We start from the raw sequence: 25,821 nt of genomic DNA, 5'->3' as shown, positions 1-25,821 counted from the left end.
ATTATCAAAAGACAAGAAATAGCAAGTGTTGGCAAGGATGTAGAGAAAAGGGAAGCCTCGTGCACTGCTGGTGGGAATGTAAATTGGTGCAGCCACTATGGAAAACAGTATAGAGGTTCCTCAAAAAATTAAAATGGAACTACCATTCAATCCAACAATTTCATTTCTGGGTGTTATCCAAAGAACATGAAAACACTAATTGGAAAAGATACATACAGTAGCCAAGATATGGAAACAACCTAAGTGTCCATTGGTGGATAAATAGAATACTACTCAGCCATTGAAAGAAATGAAATCTTGTCATTTACGACAACATGGATGGACCTTGAGGGTATTATGCTAAATGAAATAAGTCAGACAGAGGAAAACTAATACTGTATGACCTCACTTATATGTGGAATCTAAAAACCAAAACAAACAAACAAAACAAAACTCAGAGATTCAGAGAACAGAATGGTGATTTCCAAGAGGAAGGGGTGGTGGGTGAGGGGGTGAAAGGTTTTAAGAGGTACAAATTTCCACTTACAAGTCATGGGGATGTCAACTGTAGCATGGTGATTATAATATTGTGGTGTATATTTGAAAGTTACCAAGAGAATAAATCTTAGAAAGTTCTCATCAGAAGAAAAAAAATTTTTTTTGTAACTTTTTATGGTGACAGATGGTAATTAGACTTATTGGGGTCATTATTTTGCAGTGTATACAAATATTGAATCATTACATTGTACACTTGAAACTAGTATAATGTTACACATCAATTATACCTTAATAAAAGAAAAAAAACTAAAGTAACAGGAAATGAGACGTTTAGAAGAGTTGAAACATTTAACTTTGATATTGTGTGCCTCCACCTTTAAGAGACATGATGGTAATATGTTTAGATCTTTCCTTGAGGAAACTGCCTTCTATGTTTTTAAGATCTTACTGGCCTCTAGTGGTAATATGATGCTGTAGTTTAACCATTTCTAAATCTTACAACTGACTAGAAATAAAGTTATTTTGAAGACATAGGCTGCCAATAACTCACTCCTTCAGTACTGGATCAGCAGCACTCTTGAGTGTACATGCAATATCATCTTCTTCCTAAAGATTGTCTATCTTTTGTTCTTGTCTCTGAGTCACGCCCACCTCTTTCTTTTGAATGATACTAGTTTTGCTCTGAAGTGACCTCCCATTATTTTAGTGCATGCACAGTGGTGATTACTATGTCAAGTTTGTACTAACAATTCTTCCTAGTGTCTCAGCCCTCTTTTCTGCGGACTATGGGGCAAAATTTTCCCTCTGTATATAACTTTTTATTTTCTTCAGAGGAATTTAAGTTTTCAGTTTACCATTTAGATTTATGTTTAGACCTCCTTACTTTGATTTTGAAGAATCTTACATTTGAACTACAAGTTTACCAAACATGGCAATGATTTGTCACTTTTGTTTTTTGTGTTTGTCACACAGATGTGAAAGGGCCACCTACCCATCGTCTGTCTTGTGGCCAGTCACCCTACACCGACACAACAACATGGGAGCGGAAGTACTGCATCCTTACAGACAGCCAGCTGGTGTTGCTCAACAAGGAAAAGGAGGTGAGGTGGATATTACGAGGAAAGCTACTTCCCTTTTCTGACCAAATTCCTGAAATAATCTAGTTTTTATTTGCATCTTGATGAGTTGCATTTATGAAAATGGAGACTTTATGAAGGACACACTCTAAGTGGGTCTAAGGGACTGCTGATGTCATCATGATGATACGTTATTGCCGCAAAGGCGTGACGTCAACAAAACAGGGCTGGATTTTCACTAAGGAATAGTGAAAGAGATATTGAGTTGAGTAATTTGGAATGAGATGGGTTGGATTGTGTAGACCTGGCCCTGAAAGTGGTCCAGAGAGGCTATTGGAAATTATATCAGTCTAGCTCCTCGGAAGTAACAAATAGCATAGTCAGCAGATTAATTGAAAGCAGTTTAATGAAGGGACTATACAGAGTCATGGGCAGCATAGGGGACCCATCAGAGGGGGATAAAGTACCCATGAACTGGCAACAGCAGAAAGCAGTTGTCACCCTAGACCTTCAGGGCAAGGGAAGGGAGCAATGTTTCTGGAACCCAGAGAACTGTAGTTGCATGAAAGGACTGCATAACAGTTGCTATGGCTATACACAAAAGAACACAGCCTCTACCAAAACAAAAATGGCCAGCAGGGAGGAAGCAAGGGAGAACAGACACACCAGGTCTCTTTCCTGCTTTCTGATTTCTTGCCAGTGTTACCTACTGGCCAAACCTAACTTGAAGCCAAAGGAAAAGATTGCTTTTGATGTGTTCTGTAGAGATTTGTTTCCTGAAGCACAGCAAGGGAGAGAAGGGCAGAGAGTAGATCTGGAGAGGCAGACAGAATGTAATTATTACAGACATCTAGTTCTAGGTAAACTTTCTGTCCCTCTAAGTGAAAAAACCCTTGAACTTATCATATACTATTACTACTTTACTCCTCAAACTATTACAGTGTACAAATCCTTCCACATCCAAATAATTCATTTGCTTATTGGTGATGTATTGGATAGTTGACTTGGTAAGGCCAAAAAACCATCCTACTCCACAACATAAAAAAATTAGTATGATCTTGACAAGAAGAGGGATAATGGGAGGGAAGGAGAAGAAGAGATCTCATTCGATGAAGGAGAAAGATTAATTGCCAAAAATATATATAAATAACTAGAAAACTGTAGGTAGAATATCAATTTCATAAGCCATCCCTCTGGAAAAGTTAGTTCAGAGGAAGCAGTGCGCAGAAAACACATTTCTTAATTCTAGTCTGTGGATCTCTACCTCCCTTTTCTCTTCTCTCTCTCCTCCCCCTCTGTCCCTTTTCTTTTGCATCTCTTCTCTTACTTACCATTCTTTAACATCGTAAAGGCAAGGTCATAGCAATAAAGCAATTTCAGTTGCTTCTTTTATTTTCATAGGCAATTCTTACTTGCAAGGACCTGGCTAATGTGCCCTCTATGAACTTGGTTATTCTTTTTCTCCAACCATTGAAAAATGTCCCTTACTTTTGTTACCATCTCCCTACCCATGACCCTTTTCCAGTATTGTAATATAATTAAACTTAATTTTATTAAAATAATTCAATAAAGGTGAGCCCTTTCTGGAACAGTATAGTACATGTTGCTTTGTTTCTATTAAGTAGATACATAATAAAAATTGGTAGAGTGAATATTAGTGTAGAATATTTCTAATTATCCAATTTGAATAGACAGATAATTTAACATGTGCATTTAAACCAATCGACTCTGTCAGCAGTCTTTTATCAGAGCTGTTAATAAGGAGTGATATGAACATATCATCTGCCATCTTTTTGCCCTTACCTACATTTTATTCAATTAGTAATGTAAGAAATTAAATAGCCTAAAGATAGATAGCATAAGGTCAAGAGCATTCCTTATCTAGAACCAAGATATAATGCATGGATTAAATAATACTGATCAATTGAGTAATCCAGGCTTGGGCTCCCTTTAGTCCCATAAAATAACTGTCCATGATGAATGATTTCTAAAACAATTTCTTATGTACTTTATCGCTTTTTATGCCAGCCATCAAGATTAACCCTAGACACCTGGGGAACCCCTCATTTTCTCGTCTACATATCGCTCTGTATATCCTCTTTTCTCCTTTCCCACCTTTTGAAACCCTTTGCCCTCTGCAACTCACAGTCCATCATCAACCAAATCAGCTGTTTCTTCCACCTCTTTTCTGAAGCAGTTCCTTAACTTCTTGGTCTCGTGAGAACCTGTAACTTTCCTGAGGACACTGTCATCTGTGAAGTCCTGTCAAGTGATGGCTGTTTTTTTCCCACAGCCTTCATACCATGCTGCCTATAGTAGGCATCCTTCTCCTTTCATGGCTGCTTCCTGTCTCTTCTCCCTCATTTTCCCTATAAAGCCCAGACTCTGAGTCCCATGTTGTAGTCATCTTCCAGCCCCACCCCTGGCCCCCGTCATTTCTTGTTGATTTTAGCTTCTGGCTCATTATCATTATTTCCAGCACTACTCCAGCCTTAACTTGTGATGATTCCAATATCTGCAGAGATGATTCTTTCAACACACTGACTCTAAGTTCCTTGAACTCCTCTCCTCCAAGAATCTCTTCCTCTACCCTGCCTCATTGCTACAACTTCTCAATATTCTCAATTGTGTGCATCTTACTGTCTGACCTCATATCTTTCTAGCTCATCCCTTTTTCCAACAATTTTTCAATCCTTTGGGACCTATGGGCCATTGATCTTGTCACCTTTTCTGCCCCTCATACCTCTGATACCCTCTCTTCCCTCTTCTCCCAGCTTGAATTCCATGGTCAGTCATTTTCATCTTTGCATGCTATTTCCTTGCCCTTTTTTGCATCATCATACTCGCTTGGCAATGTGATAGGTCAGTTAAATCCTGCTCCTCATCTATCCTGCCCTGCTTCCATGCAGCATAATGTGTCTGGAGAAAATCACTCCACCCTGCTGACAGTCTTTAAACTAATGTTTACAAATCTCATGTGAGCCTCTAATGCTGCTTGGCAATCACAAAACATTTCCTAGTCCAGTTGCTTTCCAACTCTATTGGACTAGTGCTTCTCAGTCTATGCGTGGTAAAGGACCAAGTTTTTCCCTACCTCATCATGGACAATAAAATACAATAATATGAATTGTGAAGAAAAATGAAGTTTTAAAAAGACAAAAATCTAAGTCCAAATTTTTTATGAGATTGAACAAAAATGAAATTACAGTTCAATAATAATCATACATAGGAAAATAAGGAGTAGAATTACAAAAATTGTACATGTTCATGGAGAGTGTGCTGTACAATGAGATGAATCCACTGATCACACCAGGCACAATTCTCAATTTCTGTGTTGCTAAATTGTTTATTGTGGACCATTAACAGTTTGCAGAACAGCACAGGACCTTGGAGTAGCACAATCCAGGATGATTTCTAAGATGATTTTTTCATGCTTCCTCTTCCATTATAATTCCTTGTCTATTACCCTCACTTATAGCTGATTACTTTGCTGCTTATTTCACTGAGAAAATTCAGCCACTCAAAAGAGAACTCTTTTACCATGTCTACCCATCCACCAGCAACTATTTCCTTATACTCTGATTTCCCTCTTTTCACTGTGGTTTGATTGCCTACAGTCCAACTGTCAGCCCCTCCCCTTGTGCCCATTCTTGCCTATTCAAGGATGTATCAATAGCAGTTCTCCCTTACCTCTTTTCCATCTTCAGCTCTCTGCTCTCTACTAGATCGTTCCCATCAGCATGCTATTATTTCTCCCATCTTAAAAGAAAAAATGAGCCTGCATTAATCTCACTTCTACCGCCAGTTACCACCCCTTTCTTTGCTTCCCTTACCAGCAAAAATTCTGGAAACTTCTAAACTCACTGTCTCTAATTCTTCTCCTCTCATTCTCTCTTAAACCTACTTCATTCATACTCTGACCTATATTACCTTGTGAAAATTGCTCTTGTTAAGCTCACTGGTGACCTCCACATTGCTAAATTCAGTGGTCAGTTCTCACTTCTTGTCTTACTTAATCTGTTAGTGGAATTTAATGCAGTTGATCACTCATTCCTCCTCCTAGAACCACTTTCTTCACTTGGCGTCCATGACACTGTGCTGTCTTAGTTTTCTTCCTGTCTCTCTGGCAGTTCCTTCTGAGTCATCTTTGCAGATTTCTCTTCTACTCTCCAAATCTCAACAGGGGAGTGCTACAGAGTTCAGTCCGTGGACCTCACTTCTTTAGGAATCTCATCCAATCTTATGACTTCAAATACCCTCTAAAGCTGATGATCTTAATTTTTTATCTTAAGCCTACACATCTCTCTTCTCCAGACTCATATATCCATCTGTCCATTATACACCTCTACTTGGATATGGCTTTGTCACTGTTTTAAGCACATCAGGCATGTTCTTGCCTCAAGACCTTAGCCTTGGCTTTTCCCTCAGATATTTGCAGGACTCACTTTCTCACCTCCTTCAACTCTTTGGTTGCATATCACCTGCTCAATAAGCCCTACTCTGACCAACTTATTCAAAATTGCAACCCCTCCATGTATCTCCATTCAGAACTTCCAGTCTAATTACCTGGCTGTATTTTTTTTTCCCCTATAGCATTTACCACCTTCTAAAATGCTATATAATTTATTTATTATGTTTATTGTCTCTTTTCTCTTATATAAGCTTTTAGGGCAGGGAGGATTTTATCTGTTGTTTTCAGTGCTATATCCCTCAGTGCTTAGAACAGTTCCTGACACATAAGTAAATTCTAACAAATATTTGTTGAATAAATTTTGAAAAAGCCAAATTATAAACTTTGATTCCTGAATATCCATTTTTTAAATTTAAGTTTGAGAGGAGACTAACCTTCTATCTTTTCTTTTTTATGTGATAAGTCTTCCCACAACAAGAGGTGTAATTACATATTTTTTCTAAGACTGGATAATAAAAGAGGGGAAAAATAATCCATAAGATGCTTTTCCATTGTTGAATATGAAATTCCATCTTTATTTATTGAGCATCCGTTATGTGTAAAGTATTGTGGTTGCAAAGATGCAGTTTGTTGGGAACACACTGAGGTAAATTAAAAGTTAAAACTGTTTAGAACTAGATACAGAGGTGGTGGTTGCACAACATCATGAATGTACTAAATGTCACTGAAGTATTCACTTTACAGTGGTTAATTTTATGTTACGTGAATTTAACCTCAATACAATTTTTTTAAAAAGATTATTACATTACCACAAGGGAAAGATTAACTAAGATATTGCCTGGGGTGGGTTATTGTTTAAAGTAGAGAATGCCAAAAAACTATCTACAGATAAATTTGTGATTAAGCCATGTCTTTAGGGACAAATAGAAGCTCACTTGGAGGAAAAGAAGGGAAGGATATTCCACGTATATATAAAGATACAAAGTCAAGAAACATCTTATATCTCTTTGGCAACCTGCAAAATGTTCAGAATTCTTGGAATATAATTTGCAAGAGGAAAAATGATAGCTGGCAAGAGCCGAATAATAAAGTGCCTTGAAGGCCATGCTAAGGAATTTGGACTTTATTCTAGAAATGATTTGGACCATGGAAAGGTATTTAACAGGGCAATGACATCATCACATTTGCTTCTTAGAAAAGTAACTCTGTTGATCACGTGGAAAATTGAGTGAAAGGGATTGGAAGGAAGTAGATGAGTTACGTTATTGCAATAGACCAGGTAAGGGATGACAAGTTTACGCAAACAGTTTAATGCCCTAAGACGGGTATGTTCTACCACTATAAGTTGGAGAAACTGGATTAAACCTCTAGGATAAGAAAATGTTAAGGCATTGTTACACCTGCTACTTGAATTTTATTTAATATTCTGTTAATTTTATGATAGGAAAAGTTTAGAAATACTTTTTTTTTTTTTTTTTTTGGTGGAAGGACCAGAATATGCTGTCACTCTTTTTACCTTCCACCCACACTATCATGAAGAATATAACTCTTATCTTTGGAGTTTTGCGTTGAACAACTTAGAATTCCTTGAAACAAGGAGTTTAAGGAATTTCCTGCTAAAATTATCTTAAAAAGCTGTTTTAAACCTTAATCAGCGAATCACAGGGGTGTTTATTGCTGTATTAATAAGATCAATTAAGAGGGTTCTGTAAGGGTTTAAACTGAATCCTTAGCCAGGCAGTGTTGGAATGTGGGAGGATTATATTAGTCTAGTATCACTCATGTATTCACTGTGTGGGATCTTTTAATGCTCTCCGTTAACTCTGCATGTTTCCTGTCAGAAATGGGAAAAAGGTTGCTTGGGCAATGTACATGGGAAGAGTGTTAAGTATACTAATTACCAAAATGGGAATGTAACAGAAGAGTAGATCTGGACGGAATGCTGAAAGAGGTGCCAGGAGTATCACCTTGAGAAATGATTCACTGATTCAGTAAATTGCTTCATGCAAATTGTGCCAAATAGACATTGCTTATGTGTTATGAATTTACTTCCCTGTCAGGATGCCAGGATAGGCCCCAGCTGGCTTGGCACCAACCCGTTCAAAGAGGACGTAGGAGGCCATTTGAATTCCATTTTGCTTGCAAGAGATAAGACCAAGTAAACTAGAGATTAAGGAGTTGAGGGAAATGGTAGAGAAGATAATCATGAACTCCCCAGTGTGCAGCCAGTATAAAAATACAAAAGAAAGCTGAATTTGTGAGTTCCTTTCTTTTGGCAATAACAAGGCATTAAGAATGGTAAATGTGGCTCCTTTTTTCTTCAGTCAGACTGTACTTTCTGTATTTGGAATTTTAAAAGCTTGATGCTAGTGTAAAGGCAGCAAGGTAGTAATAATGCAATTTCAAAATATTTTAAAATATTTTTCATGATTTTAGAAAACAGTATTTACACTCAGATATATTGATGAAAATAGCAGTTAGGCTTTGTGCAAACAGCTAAAATCAATTGTTATTTATCCTGGGGTAAACTACCCATGGCATATTTCATTCAGAACTACTTTCAAGTTATTCAGCAGATACATAATGTGCCCCTGTATGTGAATTCACTGATAGGAGTTACAAAGAATAAGACACAGTTCTTTCCCCTCTCCCCAGTACCAAATTTAGTTGTGGGAATAGGAAAAATAATTTTAAAATGGCATTTGATAAATAGCACAAGTAAACTGGATAGAATAAAAGAAAGAAATCCATTTATTTCTAAAGCACTGTAGTCTCTGTCATTAAGATGCTATTGACAATGGGCAATTACCAAAGGAAGCTTAAGAAAGGAAGGGGATCAAAGTTATGTGTTATGAATATTAATCTGTAAGATGTATTGGAAGAGGGAAAGGTAGGAAGGAGACAGACCAATTACAAGACTACTATTCCTCTGATCTAAAAACTTGAATTGTTTCCCAGTGCTTCCTGAATTATTCATGGCCTGGTATTAAAGCCTTCCCATGTGGTTATAATATATTTTGGTGTTCTCCCACTTCTCCCCCTTAAGAGGCTCTAGCTAAATTGGCCTACTCCTGGTTCCAAATACAGTAAAAAAATAGTATGCGTACCAACTTCTTGGCTGATGTTATGTTATTTCCTTTGCCTAAAATGCCCCCCATCTCTACCTATCAAATATTCATTTATTCATTTGTGAGTTGGAGCTATTTTAAGGTTTGGAGATTGACTGGTAAGTTAAGCTGTTAACTTATGTGGAATTAGTTGCACAAATGAATAATTATGAATCCATGTATAAGTATAGTGCCAGAGAAAGATTTGTTATTGGAGGAACCTCAGGGAGGTGTACCTTAACCTCCCTTAGGGAACTGATAGAAAGGAAGGTTCCTGGAAGAAGCAATGCCTGTCCTAAGCCTTAGGATGGTTAGGAGTTTACCCTGCAGGTATAGAATAGAAAAGAAAGTGAGGGAAAATATTTCAGTCTGAGAGAACAAACTAAGCAAAGGCACTGAACTACAACATAAGGAATATGTTAGGGAAATGCAAGCAATTTGTTGTTCCTACTATGTAAAGTCTAAAGCTGGTTACTTATACAGTGGCCAGATTGTGGAAAACCTGGTATACTATATCAGGGAACTTGCACTTGCTCTGTAAGATATTAGTTTCAAAACTCTTTTAGCAGAACAACGCCTTTTGTAGAAAAGCTCATGCAGAAGCCCTGTACAACAGATAAACTCAGAATTATGCTCTGGTTGAAGCAGAGAGATAAGTCCCTTGTCACATGCACACACAAACATACCATCACTTCTTTGAAAAACACTGCAAAGGAGAGCAACTGAAGGCCTTTAAGTCTCAGAATGACTGGTAAGTTAAGCTGTTAACTTATGTGGAATTAGTTGCACAAATGAATAATTATGATTAATTATGATTCCATGTATAAGTAAAGTGCGAGAGAGAGATCTGTTATTGGAGGAATCTCACGGAGGTGTACCGTAAATGATTATAATTGCATTTTAGAAATATTCTGGAAACTATATAAAGGATAGATTTAAGGGGCAGAATATCACCAATGAAGAGACTGTATTAGTAGTTTGGATAAGAGAGAATAAGAGGCTTTTGACACCAGCTGTGATGGAGTAACTGGTACAAGACTAGCCCTCCCATTGCAAACAAAATAAGACTAGACCAAAAAAATATATATAGCAGCCAGAGATTGGTTCAAGATGGTGGAGTAGAAGGACATGCGCTCACTCCCTCTTGCAAGAGCACCAGAATCACAACTAATTGCTGAACAATCATCGACAGGAAGACACTGGAACTCACTAAAAAAGATACCCCACATCCAAAGACAAAGGAAAAGCCACAGTGAGGTGGTAGCAGGGGCGCAATCACAATAAAATCAAATCCCATAAGTGCTGGGTGGGTGACTCACAAACTGGAGAACACTTGTACCATAGAAGTCCACCCACTGGAGTGAAGGTTCTGAGCCCCACGTCAGGCTTCCCAACTTGGGGGTCCGGCAATGGGAGGAGGAATTCCTAGAGAATCAGACTTTGAAAGCTAGTGGGATTTGATTGCAGGACTTTGACAGGACTGGGAGAAACAGAGACTCCACTCTTGGAGGGCACACACAAAGTAGTGTGCGTATCGGGATGCAGGGGAAGGAGCAGTGACCCCACAGGAAACTGAACGAGGCCTGCCTGCTAGTGGTGGAGGGTCTTCTACAGAGGTGGGGGGTGGCTGTGTCTCACCGTGAGGACAAGGAAACTGGCAGCAGTTCTGGGAAGTACTCCTTGGTGTGAGCCCTCCCAGAGTATGCCATTAGCCTCACCAAAAAGCCAGGTAGGCTCCAGTGCTGGGTCGCCTCAGGCCAAACAACCAACAAGGAGGGAACCCAGCCCCACGCATCAGCAGACAAGCAGATTAAAGTTTTACTGAGCTCTGCCCATCACCACTCTCTCCCATCATGAAACTTGCACAAGCCTCTTATATAGCCTAATCCACCAGAAGGCAGACAGCAGAAGCAAGAAGAACTACAATCCTGCAGCCTGTGGAACAAAAACCACATTCACAGAAAGATAGACAAGATGAAAAGGCAGAGGGCTATGTACCAGATGAAGGAAAAAGATAAAAGCTCAGAAAAATAACTAAATGAAGTGGAGATAGGCAACCTTCCAGAACAAGAATTCAGAATAAAGATAGTGAAGATGATCCAGGACCTCAGAAAAAGAATGGAGGCAAAGATTGAGAAGATGCAAGAAATGTGTAACAAAGACCTAGAAGAATTAAAGAACAAACAAACAGAGATGAGCAATACAATAACTGAAATGAAAACTACACTACAAGGAATCAATAGCAGAATAATGGAGGCAGAAGAACGGATAAGTGACCTGGAAGACAGAATGGTGGAATTCACTGTTGCGGAACAGAATAAAGAGAAAAGAATGAAAAGAAATGAAGACAGCCTAAGAGACCTTTGGAACAACATTAAACACAACAACATTCGCATTATAGGGGTCCCAGAAGGAGAAGAGTGAGAGAAAGGACCAGAGAAAATATTTGAAAAGATTATAGGTGAAAGCGTCCCTAACATGGGAAAGGAAATAGCCACCCAAGTCCAGGAAGCGCAGTGAGTCCCATACAGGATAAACCCAAGGAGAAACATGCCAAGACACATAGTAATCAACTGGTAAAAATTAAAGACAAAGAAAAATTATTGAAAGCAGCAAGGGAAAAACGACAAATAACATACAAGGGAACTCCTATAAGGTTAACAGCTGATTTCTCAGCAGAAACTCTACAAGCCAGAAGGGAGTGGCATGACATATTTAAAGTGATGAAAGGGAAGAACCTACAACCAAGATTACTCTACCTGGCAAGGATCTCATTCAGATTCAATGGAGAAATCAAAAGATTTACAGACAAGCAAAAGCCAATAGAATTCAGCACCACCAAACCAGCTCTACAACAAATGCTAAAGGAATTTCTCTAAGTGGGAAACACAAGAGGAGGAAAGGACCTACAAAAACAAACACATAACAATTAAGAAAATGGTCATAGGAACATACATATCGATAGTTACCTTAAACGTGAATGGATTAAATCCTCCAACCAAAAGACACAGGCTTGCTGAATGGATACAAAAACAACACCCATATATATGCTGTCTACAAGAGACCCATGTCAGACCTAGGGACACATACAGACTGAAAGTGAAGGGATGGAAAAATGTAGTCCATGCAAATGGAAATCAAAAGAAAGCTGGAGTAGCAATACTCATATAAGATAAAATAGACTTTAAAATAAAGAATGTTACAAGAGACAAGGAAGGACACTACATAATGATCAAGGGATCAATTCAAGAAGAAGATATAACAATTATAAATATATATGCACCCAACATAGGGGCACCTCAATACATAAGGCAACTGCTAACAGCTGTAAAAGAGGAAATCAACAGCAGCACAATAATAATGGGAGACTTTAACACCTCACTTACACCAATGGACAGATCATCCAAACGGAAAATTAATAAGGAAACAAAAACAGCAGATTACACTTTCTTCTCAAGTGCACACGGAACATTCTCCAGGATAGATCACATCTTGGGTCACAAATCAAGCCTCAGTAAATTGAAGAAAATTGAAATCATATAAAGCATCTTTTCTGACCACAATGCTATGAGATTAGAAATCAGTTACAGGGAAAAGAACACAAACACATGGAGACTAAACAATACGTTACTAAATAACCAAGATATCACTGAAGAAATAAAAGAGGAAATCAGAAAATACCTAGAGACAAATTATAACAAAAACACCATGATCCAAAACCTATGGGATGCAGCAAACGCAGTTCTAAGAGGGAAGTTTATAGCAATACAAGCCTACCTCAAGAAACAGGAAAAATCTCAAATAAGCAATGTAACCTTACACCTAAAGGAACTAGAGAAGAAGAACAAACAAAACCCAAAGTTAGTAGAAGGAAAGAAATCATAAAGATCAGAAATAAATGAAATCGAAACAAAACAATAGCAAAGATCAATAAAGCTAAAAGCTGGTTCTTTGAGAAGATGAACAAAATTGATGAACCATTAGCCAGTCTCATCAAGAAAAAGAGGGAGAGGGTGCAAATCAATAAAATTAGAAACGAAAAAGGAGATGTTGCAACAGACACTGCAGAAATACAAATCATCCCAAGAGACTACTACAAGCAACTCTATGCAATAAAATGGACAACCTGGAAGAAATGGACAAATTCTTAGAAAGGTATAACCTTCCAAGACTGACCCAGGAAGAAATAGAAAATATGAGTAGACCAATCACAAGTAATGAAATTGAAACTATGATTAAAAATCTTCCAACAGACAAAAGCCCAGGACCAGATGGCTTCACAGGTGAATTCCAACAAACTTTTAGAGAAGAGCTAACACTTGTCCTTCCCAAACTCTGCCAAAATAAAGCAGAGGAAGGAACACTCCCAAACTCATTCTATGAGGCCACCAACCCCCTGATACCAAAACCAGACAAAGAGACTACAGAGAAAGAAAATTATAGACCAATATCACTGATGAATATAGATGCAAAAATCCTCAACTAATACTAGCAAACAGAATCCAACAACACATTAAAAGGATCATACACCATGATCAAGTGAGATTTACCCCAGGAATGCAGGGATTCTTCAATATATGCAAATCAATCAATGTGATACACCATATTAACAAATTGAAGAATAAAAACCATTTGATCATCTCAATAGATGCAGAAAAAGCTTTTGACAGAATTCAACACCCATTTGTGATAAAAACTCTCCAGAGAGTGGGCATAAAGGCAACCTACCTCAACATAACAAAGGCCGTATACAACAAACCCACAGCAAACATCATTCTCGATGGTGAAAAACTGAAAGCATTTGCTCTAAGATCAGGAACAAGAGAAGGATGTCCACTTTTGCCACTGTTATTCAACATAGTTTTGGAAGTCCTAGCCATGGCAGTCAGAGAAGAAAAAGAAATAAAGGCAATACAAATTGGAAAAGAAGAAGTAAAACTGTCACTGTTTGCAGATGACATGATACTATACATAGAGAATCCTAAAGGTGCCACCAGAAAACTACTAGAGCTAATCAATGAATTTGGTAAAGTTGCAGGATACAAAATTAATGCACAGAAATCTCTTGCATTCCTATACACTAATGATGAAAAATCTGAAAGAGAAATTAAGGAAAGACTCCCGTTTACCACTGCAACAAAAAGAATAAAATCCCTGGAATAAACCTATCTAGGGATACAAAAGACCTGTAAGCAGAAAACTATAAGACACTAATGAAAGAAATTAAAGATGTTACAAACAGATGGAGAGATATACCATGTTCTTGGATTGGAAGAATCAGTATTGTGAAAATGACTATACTACCCAAAGCAATCTACAGATTCAATGCAATCAAATTACCAATGGCATTTTTTACAGAACTAGAACAAAAAATCTTAAAATTTGTATGGAGACACGGAAGACCCTGAATAGCCAAAGCAGTCTTGAGGGAAAAAAACGGAGCTGGAGAAATCAGACTCCCTGACTTCAGACTATACTACAAAGCTACAGTAATCAAGACAATATGGTACTAGCACAAAAACAGAAATACAGATCAATGGAACAGGATAAAAAGCCCAGAGATAACTCCATGCACCTATGGTCAACTAATCTACGACAAAGGAGGCAAGGATATACAATGGAGAAAAGACAACCTCTTCAGTAAGTGGTGCTGGGAAAACTGAACAGCTACATGTAAAAGAATGAAATTAGAACACTCCCTCACACCATACACAAAAATAAACTCAGAATGGGTTACAGACCTAAATGTAACAGTGGACACTATAAAACTCTAGAGGAAAACATAGGAAGAACACTCTTTGACATAAATCACAGCAAGATCTTTTTTGATCCACCTCCTAGAGTAATGGAAATAAAAACAAAAATAAACAAATGGGACCTAGTGAAACTTAAAAGCTTTTGCAAAGCAAAGGAAGCTACAAACAAGACGAAAAGACAACCCTCAGAATGGGAGAAAATATTTGCAAACAAATCAGCGGACAAAGGATGAATCTCCAAAACATATAAACAGCTCATGCAGCTCAATATTAAAAAAACAAACAACCCACTCCAAAAATGGGCAGAAGACCTAAATAGACATTTCCCCAAAGAAGACATACAGATGGCCAAGAAGCACATGAAAAGCTGCTCAACATCACTAATTATTAGAGAAATGCAAATCAAAACTACAATGAGGTATCACCTCACACCAGTTAGAATGGGCATCATCAGAAAATCTACAATCAACAAATGCTGGAGAGGGTGTGGAGAAAAGGGAACCCTCTTGCACTGTTGGTGGGAATGTAGATTGATACAGCAACTATGGAGAACAGTACAGAGGTTCCTTAAAAGACTAAAAATAGAATTAGCATATGACCCAGCAATCCCCCTACTGGGCATATATCCAGAGAAAAGCATAATTCAAAAAGACACATGCACCCCAATGTTCATTGCAGCACTATTTACAATAGCCAGTTCATGGAAGCAACCTAAATGCCCATCGACAGACGAATGGATAAAGAAGATGTGGTACATATATACAATGGAATATTACTCAGCCTTAAAAAGGAACGATGTTGGGTCATTTGTAGAGACATGGATGGATCTAGAGACTGTTATACAGAGTGAAGTAAGTCAGAAAGAGAAAAACAAATATTGTATATCAATGCCTATATGTAGAAGCTAGAAAAGTCATACAGATGAACTGGTTTGCAGGGCAGAAATAGAGACACAGATGTAGAGAACAAGCGTATGGACACCAGAAGGGGAAAGTGGCAGGGGGTTGGTGGTGGTGTGATGAATTGGGAGATTGGGATTGACATATATACATTAATATGTATAACATGGATAACTAATAAGAAACTGCTGTATAAAAAAATAAAATGCAAAAATTCAAAAAAAATTATATATACCAGCTATTTTCAGGCATTGGACAATAGGCAGCCAAAGACAGTGATGGTCACCATTCTCCCTGAAGAAAAAGAAGGCTCAGAAGAAGTATCATACAAGGCAAAAATGTTTAAAAAAAAAAAAGAAAAAGAAAAATTTCTCTCATTACCGAACCTGAAAGATATACAATTTTTAGACTAATTTAGTATAAACAAGTGAATGTGAAGTAGTAAACTAAATTAGGACAAGCAGAATGGACAGAATCATTTTTCTAAAATTGTCTTTTCTAAAACTGATTTTCTTTGGCTGTATACTAAGATTTGTAAACTCCAGCTTAGTTCATTTGAAGATACTTGAAATATTATACTAACTTTTGAGAAACAGGTCAGTGTCTTTAAAAGAATTATTTATGTAAGAAACAGTCAGTGGTGGTGTAAAAGCAAATGATTCTTAAGAAACACACGTTTAGAATAAAAGTAAATACTATTCTCCCTTATATTCTGAGTCAGAGATAAAATGCCCTCAACTTTAAGAGTGATACTGTGAATAAAACTGTTCATCATATTTTAAGTTTCAACAGTGGGAAATGAAGAGTCTACATTGAAACTTTGAGAATATAATTGTGAGTGAAGTTTAGGCCCAAATAAGAAGTTTGATATATTTTATTTATTCTCTTCTTAGATATGATAGAGACAAAGTATAATGATAATAGAAACCATTTCTTTCTTTTTCCTGGGTATGGCCTTTATAAATTTCCACAGATGAGATTGTAGCTCATTCCCTCCTAAAATGTCAAAAATAGCTCCTCTTTTCTCTATGACTTAGGCCTTCATTATTTCAGGAATAGTAGTTTTGGGGGAACTATTACAAAAATAGTTATGTTTATTTATGTTCATTGTTTGTTCAAAGATCCAGACTACTTTTTTTTTTTTTTTTTCCAAATTTACCTCCCTTCTTTCCTAAGGCAGGTAGAAGATACATTTTTACCTTTCTTACTAGGAGGGAGTTATTTAACCTCTTGGTGCTACTCTTTTAATTATTTATGTAGAGATCATTTCCATCCTGAAAGGGGTGGATGACTTAGATTACTGTTCTTAAAGTTTTATATTACAGAGAACTTTTAGAAGACTTATTAGCTTTACTGATGCTATTATTTGATATTCCCTTATTTTTTAGAATTTTACCTTTCTTAATTCCACCATTTGGTTTCTCAGTGTGCAAGCAGTAACAGTAGTTATGGTCATGAGGAAATGAGGAAAGAGTATGAGAATTTTCAGTCCTTATGAAGACATTAGAATTTTGCTCTTCAAATTCTCAGTAGCACAGAGAAAGCTTCCCTTGGTGTCATCCCCTTGACCCCACCCAGTCTTAGGAGTTGGATTACTGAGGCAAAGCAGAAAGCATGTACATTTAAGCCCGTATCTATTCCAGTTTTGCTGTATCAATTGATATGCCCATAGTAATCATCTGGAGAGATAAATTATTCCTCATCTGTAAAAAGGGGATAATAATGATGGCTTCCTCATAATGTCACACATGTAAATTCCTTAGCCTTGCACATACTAAGAATTTAATGCTAGTCATTATTATTGAAATTTGTTAAAAAATGCCTGTATTGGAGGCATAAGAATTAGAGACTATGATTAATTGTTACCGAATTGGTTGCCTGGACCCGCACCAGGGTCCTAGCCTAGGCCGAGGGGTCTCAGCCGGAGAGGTTCTTTTTCCACTCAGATTCACACAGCCAATAATGAAACTGGCCAAAGAATGGAAGAGTGTGGGAATTTAGTTCGCAAATCAACTTCCCAACCTGATTAGGGCTGAGACACCATATATATAGAAGGGTCCAGGTAAAAGGGAAAGAATTGAGTAAAGAGAAGGAGTATTCATAAGATATCTGAGAACAAGGCTGTGGTTTGGACCCAGAACTGAGGCAACACCCCTTTTCAGTCCTTGTATGGACTTTTCCCATTGTCATGGCAATTGTCAACTGTCATGGTGCTCATGGTTGTGTCATTTAGCATGCTAATGTATTACAGTGAACGTACAGTGAGGCTCAAGTCCACTGGAGATCAGGTTTTCTGCCATCTTGGGCCTAGCTGGCTCTAACCAGTTCTTGTTTTTCTGTTTGCAGCTTCCTCCTTTTGTAATTGAGCATGAAACTCAGATAAGGGTAGTTAGTTTCCATTGGAGGGAGGGGAGGAGGTATGATTCCCGGGCAACTGCCTTGATAACATAATTCCTGACATATTTTGCCAAACTATTTCAGATGTTACAAATACTATTCTTGATTCTGATAAAGGTTACTAATAAAATCTCATTGTGAAAAGTCTTTGCCCTCTACCCCCAAAGTAAGATGACTTGGTCTTTTAGAATTACCGAAATCGAAAAGAAAAAAAAAAAAAAAAAAAGCAACTTAGAGCCATCCCATTACTCTACAGTGATAACCAGTGTGTAAATTGTAAAATATTTAATGGAATTAGAGATCTTTTGTACCATACATAGTTCTTATTCCACATGTACAAACAGAAAAAAAAGTTATGCCAGAAAAACTATTTTTTAAGATTTCAAAAACTAATCTCACTTGTGGAATAAAATATGCCATTTTATGTATCAATTACTATCTATACACTAAAAACATGTATAGGTAGTATAGTATTTCATTAACTATCTCTAAGTGCTTACTTTTAAAATTGGAGAAAATTTGGTTGATTTTACTCCTTTTATCTAACAAAACCTTCTTTTAAGAGAATTTTGGAGTGAAGTCTTTCTGGTCAACTTTTATTTCCATTTACCTACGATTGGGCAGGAATGGGACTTGTGAACCAGTTTCTGATGTAAAGGAATCTTATTTGTGTGGATGTTTTGTTTTCTGAGCTCCCTAAGCAGGTACACAACTGGATGTGATTTGTACATACTTCATGTAAGTTAATTTGCATACTCACCTTTCCTGATCTTTCAGTTTTCTTTTTAAAGAAAAGATTCCTGAAAAAAGTGTTGGTAATAACTTTAGCCTTTGTGCATACATTATTTCTACATTTCTTCTGTTTTGCTCTGATGATTACACACTCCTACCTTCATCAACTAAAAACGTTATTCAATCAGAAGGTAGTTATGGCACTATTAAGTTTCATCTCTTTTTTGGTTTACTAGATACCTGTGGAGGGAGGACAGGATCAGCAGACAGATTCCACCAAAGGGCGATGCCTGAGGAGAACTGTCAGTGTCCCTTCCGAGGGTCAGTTTCCTGAGTACCCACCAGAGGGCGCCGCTAAACTGGGTAAGCTAATGTAAAAGGAAAGAAATTCCTAGTTTTTATCCGGTAATTTATGGACTTGTTATTGAGTGTTACAATAAAACAAAACATCCTTCATTTACTGTTAAGTAAGTACTTTAAAATATAGTATGTTAACCAAGAATTAGAGGTCATTAGAAAGTTTTATTCTTTATAACCAAGTGGCAGCAAAGTTATTTTGCAGAGAGAAAATTTATCTGAGTGCTAGTTGGTTGCTGTAAACTCCTGGGCAAGCCGGATGATATGTTGTTTCTGATTTTACTGCTTGGCTTTAAATTTTAAAAGAACATTAGGTGATCTTATTGAGGCACTGAGATTCACTGGGGAGCCAGTTTTGGTTGGAAACTTAGTATTAAATGGTTTGTGCCCTGTTCACACAGTTCCTGGTGTTGTCTTGTATAATGTAATGTCAGATTAGGCTAGTTTAGCTGAGCTAATTTTATATGGCCCATGTAAGTTATATTCAGGACTGTGGTTGGAGTGGGTGACAGAAGGGATACATCAGAAAACCCCACTTGAGTTGTTACATACTAAAGGAATTAATGTCAGTATCAAAGCTGCTGTTTCCCTGTTTCCTACCAAATGATTCTGTTCGGTGTTTTGCATGCTTACCAATGGATATTTAAATAATTAGACCAGTCAGGTAATTTTAAGTGAACATAATTAAGATTAAGTAAAATAATGAAAGAATTTGAAAAGTAGGAGTTGCTCTGGTGTTTTGCATTGTGGTATTATTCTTTGCTTAATGGACCTTGACATTTAGTCATAGACATTTAGTAGGTAGATAAAACGGATTCATTTATTGTCTCTATATTTGTTAGTATGGATAATTTTGTGATTTTGTTGTATTTTTGAAAATCAGGGTTTTGGTTTTTTTGTTTGTTTTTGCCTTTTCCTTCATTTCCTTTCATTTTCTAAATGGAGCTCAGGTTCTTAGTCAGAATTTGAATCCTTTAGTTCTCTTTTTATCCTGTGACATTTATTGCTTTTCTAGACATTAGTCAGGTTAGCAAACACTTTTCTCCAAGGGGTCATACTTGGAAAAATCAAATTTTCCTCTCATCCATTGTACTTCTTTAGCATGTGTTGAAACCAGTTTAGGTGTGGGCTTAAATTATATTGCAAACCTTCCTGGATGTAACCATTTTATAGCCTGTTTGTATTTCACATACAAGTTCTATGTGAATTGGACTAGCTCAGAGTCACCTTCTTTCAACTCCTTTGCTGTCATTATTTGTAATGTTAAGTTGATGACTCTCTTTGCCACTTCTCTAGGGTCCTTTGACTATTCACACTTTGATCCACAAAAGTCAGCTGATTTTTGAGGAAGTGTAGTTGTAGTCTGAATAATTATTATGATCTTATAGGAGAGAAATACGTAGTAAATTGTTAAATGTCTCCAACATTCCAGGTACAGGTCCGAAAGACAAACTAAGATGAGCTCTTTGGCAAGCAGATCATAAAGGTTTTGTAGGTCATCGTAGGAGCTTTGGCTTTTACTCTGGGAGGTGGGGAGCCACTGACCTCTATACTGAGACTAGGGAAGCAAGAATGGGAGTTTAGAAACTAATTAGGGTGCTATTGCAATAATCTAGACAAGACATGGTAGAACTTGGGCCATAATGGTATTAGTGGAAGGGCTGAGAAGTGACCAGATTATATTTGAAGGTGGCGCCAACAAGCCAGTTCGCTGGTTGGATTGGATGTGGGAAGTGAGAAACAGAAGAGTGAAGAATTTAGGCTAGAGCAGCCGGAAGAATGAATTTATTTTTTAAAATAAGGAAGACTGGGAGAAGCAAGTTTGAATGTGGGACTGACCAGGAGCTCAGTTTGGACATCTTAAGTTTGAGGATCTTATTAGATACACAGATAGAAATAAGTGAGTCTGGAAATTAAGGGAGAAGTACAGACTGGAGGTACAGATTCAGGCTTTTAGCAAATAGATGGTGTTTGAAGCCATGAGATTGAGTGAGATCATCAAGGGAAGTGTATTTAGGTAGAAGAGAAAAGCTTAAGACTAAGCCCTGCAACATTTAGAGATTAGGAAGATGAGGACGCATTAGTAAAGGATGGACCAGAGAAAGAGAATGAAGATATAGAATTTTGTTTCCAAATAAGTAAGTCAAGTGTGTGGGGAAGCCCTTCTGTTTTTGTAGTGTTCTTTCCCTTTGCAAGCTCTGCATTCTCTTTGTTCCTCACCAGTAGAGGAACCCCAAGGAGGACAGATCAGTTTTTGCAGATGTAAAACCATGGCATACATTTTGATTTCAGGTGTGAGGCAGTCAGCTATGGAGAAATACCCACTCATGAAAAACATGCACCTTTTATTCTACCTCAGAGAATTCATAAAAGACAAGAGCCCTGTGAATATAAAGGATATGTGAAGAACTTTTGTTAGTGGCTGCCAATTTACCGTCCTTCAGAGATTTCAAACTGGTGAAAAAACATGAATGTAAAAAGGGTAGGAAGGCCTCTATTTCTGCCTCACACATTGTTCAACATGAGCAAATTCATAGTGATGGGAAACCTAGTAAAGGTCAAGAACTTAGAAGAAAAAAGTGTGTGTGAAGAGGCAGAGTGGGGAGTGGTTAAGCCCAGAATGTACTTCTCACTCGCTAGTTCTCAGTCTCTTGCATTCAGCAGCTTACAGATTACCCAAAATACAAAAAATTTATATTTACCCTGGCATTTGACACAGATTTTGATACAGCAAATTCTTTTCCATTGAAAATGAGATGTTTTCTTAAGGCATATGAACATCTGGCCTGAAGCACCCATTTCCAAATTTAGAAAACCTAGAAAAAACTATTTTCCCCTGGTAACAATATCCAGATTTTAATTTATTCATTAAAAAAAGATCTGTCAAATTGAAACCATGCAAAAGCATGATTTACTGAATTTTCAAAAGGAAATTACTTCTTCAGATGGTAGGGTCTTTGCATACAAACAAAACAGGGAGGTATATAAATTGACCACATGAACTAGAACGAGTAAATATTCATTTTCAATGTAACTATAACCTACGTGAATTCATCTTTTTTTAAAAAGCCACTGGACACCTTTCAAGAACACTATTAAACAGAGGAAAAATGAAAGCTGAACAGTGGACAACATTTTTGTGACACATACATTTATAGAAGAAAATGTGTCTCTACTACTGCATGTTGTCTGCTGCCTGCCTGGGGGATAGCACAAAGGTGAACTGAGAACCTTGTCCAGTCTGGTTGTTGTGTTTCTTTGACATTCCAGTAAAGTTAATGCTTTGATGCCCAAATGGGCAAAGCAAAGTCAGAGCCTGAAGTGAGCAAGAACCTTGTTTGCAGGTGATGTCAGAAACGTGATCATAAAGCTGGTTTAATTAGAAAGTGCAAACACTCATAAGTGCATGCGTTCTCAATTCTCAAAAACATCGTTCAAATTGAACTGACACATTCAAAACCAAACATCTAGTAATTCAAGGCTGCAGAGATCTCCATGCCTCTATTTTATTACACTGAGATAAAATCTTAAAAGTATCCCATGATCTTACTTACAAAATCTCTGGATTTTTAAAAAACTGTACCTATGATATCACATTTGTTTCATCATCACGGAGTCCTCAAAACCCAGAAATATCTGGTAAACGTACTTAAAATTATAATTTCACATAGTATGCTTTTGATACCTGTTAGCAAGCATAGGAAAAAAATATTAGAAGTCTTTTGGAGTCAGAGGCAGCTGTGCAAAATTTTCATGTTTATGTAAATGAAGAAGTCAAACAGAAATCTAAAATAACACCACCAAAAAAAAGGGAAACTAAACTGGAAAAACTTTGAGGAAAAACCAGTCTTGCACCTATGTTTTCTTAAGTTTATTGACCCAAGTGATGAAAATTTGAGGAAATTTTTAAAAAAAGGAATATTAAAAAGCAGCATATACTAAGACATTTATAAAATTATTGAAAAGGGTAACTCATTTAGTCAAAATTATTAGAGGATATTGATTACTCAAATCTAGCTTTAACCCTGACCGTCTCTGTTAAATTAGGCTGAGGTCTAACTTTATGTGTAAACTAATGACTCTTTTTATTCCCAAGACGTTCACTATTAGGAGGATTGAAGTATTTTCAAGATGCTAGAATCTTTTATAAAAATACAGGGTGGTAATGATAATATTGAAAGAAAGGGAAATGAGAGTAACGAAGATTTAATATTACAAGAAACATATCCTTCTATTTTTCAAATAATAGAATTTTATTTTTTCACATTAATTTTATTTTTTTAAATTTTTATTTTGTATTGGTACATGTTTGATTAATAATGTGTTAGTTTCAGGTGTACAGCAAAGTGATTCAGTTATACATATACATGTATCTATTCTTTTTCAAATTCTTTTCCCATTTAGGTTATTGTAGAATATTGAGTCATGTTCTGTGTGCTATACAGTAGGTCCATGTTGGTTATCTATTTTAAATATAGCAGTGTGTACCTGTCAATCCCAAACTCCCAATCTATCCTCACCACCCACCCTTCCCCACTGGTAACCATAAGTTCGTCCTGTAAGTCTGTGAGTCGGTTTCTGTTTTGTAAATAAGTTCATTAAATAATAGAATTTTAAATGGTGATAAATAATGACTGTGTATAGTAGCACTCAATATTTAAATTGACTATTAAATTTATATATATAAAAGTATATGTGATTATATATCCTTCGCTGTGTAAAAAGCTTTTTAGTTTGATGTAGTTCCATTTCTTTATTTTTGCTTTTGTTTCCTTCGCCTAAAGAGACAGATCCAACAACTGCTAAGAACAATGTTAAAAAGCATACTGCCTATGTTTTCTTTTAGCAGTTTCATGGTCTTAGGTCTTACATGTAGGTCTTTGATCCATTTTGAGTTTATTTTTGCATATGGTGTGAGAAAGTAGGCCAGTTTGAATCTTTTGCATGTGGCTGTTCAGTTTTCCCAACACCATTTATTGAAGAGGCTATCTTTTCCCTATTATATATTTTTGCCTCCTCTGTCATTGATTAAGTGACCATATAAGCATGGGTTTATTTCTCTTACATTGATCTATGTGTCTTTTTTTGTGCCAGTCCTATACTGTTTTGATTGCTGTAGCTTGTAGTATAGTTTGAAATCAGGGAACGTGATACCTCCAGCTTTGTTCTTTCTCAATATTGTTTTTGCTATTTGAGGTCTTTGTGTTTTCATACAAATTTTTGGCTATTTTGTTCTATTTCTGTGAAAAATGTCGTTGGTATTTTGATAGGGATTGCATTGAATCTATAGATTGTTTTGGATAATATGGTCATTTTAAAAATATTAATTCTTCCCATCTGTGATCACGGTATATCTTTTCATTTGTCAATGTTGTCTTTAATTTCTTTCAGCATTATCTTATAGTTTTCTGACTACAAGTCTTTTAATCCTTAGATTAATTCCTAGGTATTTTATTCTTTTTGATACATTGTAAATGGGATAGTTTTCTTAATGTCTCTTTCTGATAGTTTATTATTAATGTATAGAAATGCATCATATTTCTTATGTTAATTTTGTAGTCTGCAACTTTACCAAATTTATTTATTAGTTCTAATAGTTTTTTCTGGTGGCATCTTTAGGATTTTCTATATAGAATATCATGCCATCTACAAGCAGTGACTGTTTTACTTCTTCCTTTCCAATTTGGATTCCTTTCATTTCTTTTTTTCTTGCCTGCTGTGGCTGGGACTTCAAGTACTGTGTTGAATAAAAGTGGACCGAGTGGGCATCCTTGTCTTGTTCCTGATCTTAGAGGAAATGCTTTCAGCTTTTCACTGTCTCATATGATATTGGTTCTGGGTTTGTCATACATGGCCTTTATTATGTTGAGGTATGTTCCCTTTATACCCACTATGTTGAGAGTTTCTATCATAAATGGATGTTGAATTTTGTTGGAGCTTTTTCCTGCGTCTGTTGAGATGATTGTATACTTTTTATTTTGAGTTTGTTAATGTGGTGTATCACATTGATTGACATGCAGGTATTGAACTATCCTTGCTTCTCTGGGATAAATCCCACTTCATCGTGGCATATAATCCTTTTATTGTATTGTTGAATTTGGTTTGCTAATATTTGCCGAGGATTTTTGCATGTTATATTCATCAGTGATCTTGTCCTGTAATCTTTTTTTTTTTCTTTTTTTTTGGTCGTGTCTCTCTGATTTTGTTATCAGGGCAATGGTGGCCTTGTAGAATGTGTTCAGAAGCATTCCTTTCTCTTCAATTTTTGGGAATAGTTTAAGAAAGGTGTTAACTCTAAATGTTTGGTAGAATTCACTTGTGAAGCCCTCTGGCCCTGGACATTTGTTTGTTGGTAGTTTTTAAAAAATTACGGATTCAGTTTCCTTCCTGGCAATCAGTATGTTCATATTTTCTGTTTCTTCCTGATTCAGTCTTGGGAGATTGTACATTTCTAGGAATTTGTTCATTTCTTCTAGGTTGTCCATTTCATTGTCATATAATTGTTCATAGTAATCTCATGGTCTTTTGTATTTCTGTGTGGTCAATCATAACTTCTTTAATTGCTAATTTCATCTGTTTGGTACCTCTCTTTTCATTCATATTCTTTAT

The 25,821-nt window shown here is 36.6% G+C and overlaps 1 protein-coding gene across 2 annotated transcripts in view; it reads left to right on the top strand.

Annotated features, from left to right (window-relative positions):
* Positions 1-25,821, top strand: part of RASAL2 (RAS protein activator like 2) — a gene marked incomplete at both ends in the record, with an annotated part of 376,959 nt that overhangs the window by 187,931 nt on the left and 163,207 nt on the right. For both annotated transcript variants that reach the window (XM_082834329.1, XM_082834328.1), the window contains 2 exons: positions 1,450-1,577; positions 19,092-19,218. In XM_082834329.1, coding sequence (XP_082690455.1) covers positions 1,450-1,577; positions 19,092-19,218 — 255 coding nt within the window. The remainder of the gene's footprint in view (positions 1-1,449; positions 1,578-19,091; positions 19,219-25,821) is intronic.

This window comes from Leucopleurus acutus, assembly GCF_964270905.1.
Source record: "Leucopleurus acutus genome assembly, chromosome: 2".
NCBI lineage: Eukaryota > Metazoa > Chordata > Mammalia > Artiodactyla > Delphinidae > Leucopleurus > Leucopleurus acutus.
This window is presented reverse-complemented; position numbering and strand designations above follow the sequence as displayed.